Below are 8,244 nucleotides of genomic sequence, written 5' to 3' on the forward strand. Positions count from 1 at the left end.
TTAGAAAGACCAACGATCTAAGATTGTCATAAGGGGAAAAATAGGAGCAAAAAAACCTGTAGTGTGAATTATTGCATCAGGTAGTCGATGTGCCCATCTTCTCTATTTAAATCTAATTATTACTGAAGGGCAACATAATATACAGACTTCATAATCTGCACTCTTTTGGTTGAATGCAGTATTTATTTCCACTTTGGCTTTATGTTGTTTAGTTTTTATCAAGTACATTTTTTGTTAATGGAGACTGAGAATCCATTTTGTTTTTGGTTGTTTTGTTTATTTTGTTTATCAGCTCCAGTGTTAAATATTCTTTTGAAAATAAAGTGTATCTATCTTTGGCAGGAAATCGCATACATTATTACGTCATTTCCATTAAATCAGTGTAAAAAGGTCTTCAGACAATATTATCGTTTATCGCAATAATTTTTTGAGACAATTAATCGCTCAGCAAAATTTGCTATCGTAACAGGCCTAGTAATAATACTAAATGATAATATAATGACTACTATTATGACATATTTATGACATATGATGATTCTTGGTTAATGTCAAGTTGCCATAAAGACATTTTGAATAATGCCAACTTTGTATTAAAATTGTCATGATTAACCGAATGACACTTTATAATAACAGTCATAAATATTCATGAAGACTTACTCATGTTCATGACAGGTGTTATGTCATGTTTATGACAGTGTCATGAAAGTCTTATTCACAACCTGTCAAATAAAGTGTTACCAATGTTTATATACATATTATTATTGTTATGAAGTGTTTCCTGTCCTCATGTTCTCTCTTTTTTTTCCACAATAGCTTATATTTTAAGCAAGAAATATACAGGGACAAAATAAAACATGGACAGTACAAAATAAGATATAAATATAAATAAAATATCTAAGGTACAAACAAAGAACAAGTAAATTATGATGTCAAAATTAAACTGGTGCTCAAGGATTGTGGTCTGTGTTTTAGGGCCAGCGCAGCTAACTTTTTAGTTAGTAATGTCACCACTTATATTACTGCTACTGCTAACATTTTACTACAAAAGTTTATCTTTAAGCAGTGCAGAGGTATTTAGTGATAAAGAGCAACCTACAGGTGGACTGTGGCTCTAACACAAGTCCAGCAATAACTAACATTACTGCTGGTAGTTATTGCTGGACTAACAGCAATAATGGTGGTCCAGCAATAACTACCATTAGTTATTACTCTTCTTTCTCTGTAAGAATAATAGCTGCCTTTGTACAGAGGCTGCTGCTCTGTAAGAAACTACTGAACCTGGTTAGTTTTCCGATTCTCCAAAGACTTAAAAGCCATCAGGAGAAAATTAAGTGTCACAAGATTTCTGGAAAAATCTAATAAAAGTCTGACAACATAATAATCTGCAGGTGACACTGTAAAGTCAAACATCAAGAGTATAATTGACTTCATACTTGCCATGGTTCAAACAAACCAAATAGATTGGAATAAGGTAAGGGTTGTATGGTCTCACCCCAGCCAAGAACACCCAGCCCATCAATCATGGTGGTATGGGAATCTGTGCCCACCAGACTGTCTGGGTAGAAGAAGCCATCGTAATTAAACACCACCCGGGCCAAATACTCCAGGTTGACCTGGTGAACAATTCCTGAACCGGGAGGAATGATCCGCATGTTCTTGAAGGCTTTGGACCCCCACTGGGAAAAACAGGCATCATGTTAACAATCTAGTTACTTCAAACAGTATGGACAAAGAGGTTGTTTTTAATATACACCTTCAAAAACTGAAATCTTTCTCTATTGCGGTCAAACTCTAAATCCTGGTTCTTTTGAAGGCTGTCAGACCTGGAGGAAGAAACAGGACCCATCAAGAGATCAGATAACAGGATAACACACGATCTACAGAATGATCCAATGATGGCAAGAACTGCAAGGTCTTACTTCCTGTTAAAGTCCACTTGGATGGAGTGATCAATAACGAGGTCAGCAGGACAAACTGGATTAATCTTTTCTGGGTCACCATCCAATTTTGTCACGGCATCCCGCATGGCAGCGAAGTCTACCACAGCAGGAACACCACTGCAAAGACACACCGTGTCAATAGACAGAGATGCACTTAAAGCCTATTTTGAAACTTTTCAAATACAAACAGATTTTTTACAGGTCTTTTGACAATTACAATAATTTATAACTATATATTTGAGGAAACCTGTTATGGAACCTTTTGTGTTTTATACTTTCATTGAACAGGATAAAAACAGGCTGGTACTGATAAAGTCAATTAGACCCCAGAAAAATCCAGAGCTTATGAAGCTGTGGCTGAAGCTGGTAAGACAGTGTGAGCTGAAAGGCCATTCAGTGAGGAGGAAGCCATTACTCCAAAAATAAACATAAAAAAAAACAGACTGCAGTTTGCAAAGACACACAGGGACAAAGTTCTTCATTTTTGGAGACATGCCCTATGGTTTGATAACAGTAAGATGAAAATATTTGGCCATAATGAGAATAGCTACATTTGGAGGAAATACTGGGATGCTTGGGATCAACCCATTTATAATCGGTATTGAGGAGTGAGATTGGTCTATAAGAGGAACATTTTAGAGCAGTGGTCCCCAACCCCCGTGCCGTGGACCGGTATCGGTCCGTGGACCAATTGGTGCCGGGCCGCAAAAGAAATAATTAAATATTTCCATTTTATGTATTATTTGAGTCTGGAGGATCTTTTATTTTGAAAATCCTTTAACCGGATTATCTTGGTTACGTCTTGCGCGCCAACATTGAGCCACAAGCAGCAAAATGAGTAAGAAAGATCAGATTCTTTGGAAAGTTTCTTTGCGAAGGGAAAAAGGTCCAGAGAAGAGACAGGAGAATGGATTTATCCCGGTAGGTGATTCCCACATTCCAAGCTCTGCATGATATGGTGACCGGCTCGTTAATGAGGCAATGAAGCCTTCAAACTGCTTCGCCACATAGAGACCAAGCACCCTGTGCATAAGCAACACTTCGGGTGTCATTGTCTCCCAGATGGGACCATCTCATTGCAGAGAAACAAGCTCAGGGCTTCCATTAATTAGTTTGTATGTTCTCCCTGTGCATAAAGCTTCTTCCCACAGTTCAAAAACATGACTGTTAGGTTAATTGGTCTCTCTAAATTGCGTCCTTAATAAATCTGCAATTAAGGACACAGTCCTGCAACGCCGAACCATGAATCCGAGCTTACGTGCAGCGGCTCTATTTCCGTCCTGTACTACCAAATCTTTAGCCCTCAACTTAAAAGGTATATCGTATGAACTTATTTGTGTGGTTTCCATGACGATGGGGTATGAGCTTCAAAACATTTCTCATTTCATTTAGAACCCCTGTGCTTGTTCTACATGAAAATTAGCACTTTCTTCTTTGATTTCCAATTTTGACCTCCAATGATTCACTTCCTAGAAAAGAGCCCTGTGGCAGTTGAAGAAAAATCAACAGAAAAGCCGCACCGGGCCACAAGCCGCATAGTTCAAAGCGTGGGAAAAAAGTAGCGGCTCATTGTCCGAAAAATCCGGTATTTGTGAACAAACAGAGCACAAACTAAAAGATTCAGATTGTAGCTATGGTAACCAACATTCTAATTATGAAGATTGTTCTTTGTACTTTTACAAAGTCAACTTGCCATCTTCTTAAAATCTCTAATTTAAATGTTAAACCATTTAAAATATTTTAATTTATCTATGCTGAAACCACTAAATCAAATTTAACAGCATTGATAATCTCAGTAAACAAATATTAAATTTCTATATCTGTGTTAAAATGACAGCATTTAAGGGGCCCCTCAAGGCCAGGGGGGGCCTTAAGCAGCTGCTTAGTTCATTTATGTCAGGGCTGTCAAACTCATTTTCATTTTGGGCCATATTAAAAATATGAATGTTCTTAAAGGATCGGTTGTGCCAGAATATATTGATAAAACCAATTAAACTGTTAAAATATCAATAATTAGCAGTTTCTCCTCAATTTAGTGTTTTTTACAATCAAAATTACAGATTTTGTGGTGAAAATTTAGAAATATTAGTAAGGAATTGTTATATTTGCACTAATGTTAAATGTTACCTTTTATTACTCGCTGTGTCAGTTATGGACTATAACTTGACATCAAGTAAGGCTGAGGCAACAGTCACTTAAACTCTGTTTTTGACCAATTTTGAGAAAATCTGCAGTAAAATCAGAAAAAAATTTTGATTTTGTGTACATTTTGCAGATTTGTGAAAAACTGGAAAAACTTACTGATGTAATTTGGAGTCTAGAGGGCCACATAAAAAGCTACAACGGTCCAGATTTAATTTGGATTTGGATTTAAAAGAATTGCACATAATTGATATTTATTTCATTTAGATATTTTTTATTTGTTGTTTTTAAGACTCTGTAGTTGTGGGTTCAATTATTGTCGGCAGTGTCTTCGAGTAATATAATTATTCAGTAATATTTTACCTTTCCTGTTGTCAAGAAAACTGGTATGGGGTTTGAGATCTATCCAGGTACACGCAGAAAAAGGTGCATGAAGGTCTGAAAGAAATAAAGCAATCTTGTGTTTTGATTTATAATGATTAAGTTGGACATGTATGAGTACAATTGGTAGAATGTGTATGTGTATAAGTAATCACTGAATGGTTCTGAAATATATGAATAATGATCTGTAATGATAACACCAATGAGACAATGAGATGATTATGTTTGATGATTTAGGATAAGAGAAAGAGGTGATTAATTCTTAATGAATATCAAAGTTGTGATGATTTGAAAATTGATGCAAAAGGTTTTTAATATAGGTTATGGGTTGACTGTGTTTAATGATTAATGACAGAAAAAATAGTGAGTGGAAAGAGAAAGGGAACTTGTGAGTTCCTGCTGTCGCAAGCAGTTCTGAACAGATGGCCAGAACGCACAGGATGGGTGGTGCGGTATGGTTGGCTAAGATCAACACGCTGGGGGAAGGACGGGACTTTCCACCCCAGTCAGCAGACAGGAGGGGCCGACGGGGGTGAAACCACGTAAACTAAAATTCCCCATACACATACATGGCAGAGAAACGTATAAAAGCAGACGAAAAAGGAGAAGTAGGGGTTCTTTGTCCGCGGTGCTGAAGGAGTCAAAACGGGGAAGCAGAGGAAACAGCAACGGACCGCACCCTGGAACCACGGGAGACTTGAGACTCAGCGCCGCCACAAAGGGACAAGTTCCGGACGCCCAAGCCCGAGTTCCTGATTCGACCGTCAGTCTTGCCTCAACCCAAATACATCGCAACAGACTTGGAGAAAAGACAAAGATCCCGGAGGGATAAAGAGCTGGGTTTTTAAAGGATTTGAACCCGTTCTACTTTGCTACTATTCTAAGGAGGATTTTTCCGCATAAGGATAAAGAGTCTGACCAAGGCTCCTGGATGTTCCTGCTGTTAAAGATCCATCAGCAACTGGGTGTGAGTTGGATTTCCCCCCAAAATCTACCTCAGAACTTGTGACATAAGTTAGGGAAAGGAGACGGCATGGTATGGTTATACATGTAGATCTTATTATACTGTTCTCAAATTTATATACAATTGATTATTGATTTGTATGTCACATATCCCTGCTTAAGCTTGCTTAATAAATGCATACTCTAAAATTCTAATGAGGTTGGTGGACATTGGAATTAATTGAGTCGTTTAATCATTTTTCAGTTCTTTTAATAAAGGTAAAATTAATGTACATGGTTCTAGTAAAGAGGAGGCTTCATAATTTCCTTTGGTGAGAATAAAATAATGACCCAGGGACTTACATCCAAGTCACTAAATTTAATCTAGCCGGTTCCAAGAGCAGGTTATATTTTAGAAAGCGAGCTACCGTTAACAGAAGTGGTTATTGGGATTATGCAGCTGTGAGGGCTACTCAGCTGATTGTTCCTTAACTGAAAAGGGTTGTAGCTTCTGGATTGGAGGTAGTTAGAGCTAGACGAATCGCTTTCGACACCAGTTTGAATAGATTATCTCTTATAGATCTCGTTTAGGGTAATACCCAGGTCTTAGAGATTTTCCGGACCTGTTAGACAGAGAACTGGTCAGTAGTCAGCCCCGGAGGGTTGTGATGAAGTGGGCGGGGCTAGCTATTGTAGGATAACGGACACTGTCAACGTAAACATTTTTATACAAAAACACAGTGGACCACTGGTGCACTGTTTAGCAAGTTTTCTTGGGGAAACCCTGCACTCTTTTTTATTACAGCATAGATGTTTACAGTTCTATAATGGTGGACTGGTTCCCATCTTCTTTCAACAGAGAACAGGTCCAGGTTCAAAAGTCCATCCAACAACTAAAGAAGAGTTTGGATGGGACACAGATAACAGCTAAGGTAAGAGCTTTGTGGTGAAAAGGGGTACTTGTTATGCACAACATGCTGAGTATTAGTTACTGGACACATTAAAATAATTGAGAATTTAAAATGTTTGGAATATTTTTCAACAGCAGTCATCATAATGTCGGAACAAAGGTATCAGTAGTTACAAAGTGTCAGCATCATTTTTCCCTTTTTTTGTGACTACATCATCAAAACTTCTTGCATCCCTGCAGTGTGAGACCTAGAGATTCAAACTTGTGACCCCAATATTAGTTAAAAATCACTGCAGTTATATATTAATCTTTTCCCCCTCTGAAAAAGAGATGTCAAGTAAATTGTTAAAAATCTAATATGATTGTGATTATGACAAGATAATTTAAATTAGGGTTTTCAACTGAATGAAGTGTATTATGCATTCACTCAGATGGTAAAACTGAGGTATAAGGTTGAATGCCCATCCAGCTCTGCTTGTAAACAAGACATGCAGTCTTCCCCCCAATAGAGTTATAACTGGTGGTAAAAGTAAAAGGGAAAGAACCTACGTGAAGTCTTGGAGGATGACACGGGCCGGCCTGAACGGTACCTCCACACTTTGAGTCTGGGTTTGCTGCCAGTTTAGGATGTTTTCCACATCTAAGCTCTTCACTAGAAACTCGTCACAGTTTCTGATGGCTGATTCCAACAGGACCCGGATGGAGAACGGCAGCCTGTCTGAGGAGCAGATAAATAGTGGCAACAAACATTCAGAACATCTGATGATTAGAATAGGTTTCAGCAAGATTCATTTTGTTTTTACCGTATCTGGGATCTCCAAGTTTAAGAAGATTGAAAAACCTCTGGCCTGGTACCTCGGGGCTAAGAGGCTCCACTATATGTTGGAAAGGATTGTTTCCTGCAGCAAGCATCCTCTTCTTTGTGAATGTAGATAGCTAAATGAATAGAGAAATGTTTATAAGCCTCTTAAAAACATTGTACATGTAGAGAGAGCAGAGTGTGGTGGGTTAATCCACAGACAGAGTGCATGAACGTCCTCACAGTGTAAATGGATTAGCCAACACTGCAAAGCATACACAGGTGAAACAAGTGGCCAATGAACTCTCAGCTGACAAACCTTACATAACCCAAATTCTGTACCAATCTGTGAAAATGTCAAGGAGAAAAAGAGCACAGGTAAATATCAGACAAGTCATCTGTTTTTTTACAAGCAGTGGGAAAGGAATGGAGATTCAAAACACAGGTTCTGTCACGATTTCCTGGATAGAAGCCTTGATGTGGCAGAGTTCAACTGATAAGGGAAAAAACGCTGCTGCTGCTGCACACCCTGAATGTCTGCATACTTACTCGGTGACACACATCACAACAAAAACTAATACAAATAAATGTTCAAACAGTGACAGGCAGTTGCTTAGTATTCACTAGAATTAATATGTTATTACATTAACGCTGTTAATGTAAGCCGTGATTCCAGCTCTACTCTGTTCCATTATGGGACTTTCATTCATGCTTCTAGCACTGAGCCTCTTGCGTCACTTAGCGTTAGCTGAGCTCCTTAGTAGGACATTGTTGCCAAACACTGTTGGTCTAAGAACATGGCGCGAAAGTATTAATCACACAGACATCAATGCAAATGCTATTTTTTGCTTCACAATAAGTATAAATTGATATTGGGAAGGCAATGTTAGCTGACCTAGTAACAAATCGAATGCAACGATGAATTAAAACACCGTATTAGTAATGAAAGTAACTCACGACATGCCTCCTGAACATAGTTAACCCTTTAATTAATAGCTGTCGATGGGTATAAACTACTTACTTCAAACTGTAGCAGAAGCGAGAACCCAAAACAAGACCCACGGACTCCACTGTGACAGCTCTGTTGTTCCGCAGTGGTTGGCTCAACTTCCGGTTGGACTTTTTCACAA

General features: G+C 38.3%; 1 protein-coding gene across 2 annotated transcripts in view; it reads right to left on the bottom strand.

Moving 5' to 3' along the window:
• The window catches only part of aco1 (aconitase 1, soluble), a 47,500-nt gene extending 39,256 nt beyond the window's left edge, over window positions 1–8,244 (bottom strand). Inside the window, exons 1-6 of one of the 2 annotated variants that reach the window (XM_028037768.1) lie at window positions 8,136–8,244; window positions 7,119–7,251; window positions 6,865–7,033; window positions 1,920–2,057; window positions 1,754–1,823; window positions 1,493–1,676 (exon numbers count right to left, since the gene is read on the bottom strand). In XM_028037768.1, the coding sequence (XP_027893569.1) occupies window positions 1,493–1,676; window positions 1,754–1,823; window positions 1,920–2,057; window positions 6,865–7,033; window positions 7,119–7,227 (670 nt within the window). In that variant the 5' untranslated portion in view covers window positions 7,228–7,251; window positions 8,136–8,244. Of the gene's footprint in view, window positions 1–1,492; window positions 1,677–1,753; window positions 1,824–1,919; window positions 2,058–6,864; window positions 7,034–7,118; window positions 7,257–8,135 lie in introns of those variants that run through there. The other variant, XM_028037769.1, reaches the window with a different exon arrangement.

The sequence above is a fragment of the Xiphophorus couchianus genome, chromosome 14 (genome assembly GCF_001444195.1).
Source record: "Xiphophorus couchianus chromosome 14, X_couchianus-1.0, whole genome shotgun sequence".
Taxonomy (NCBI): domain Eukaryota; kingdom Metazoa; phylum Chordata; class Actinopteri; order Cyprinodontiformes; family Poeciliidae; genus Xiphophorus; species Xiphophorus couchianus.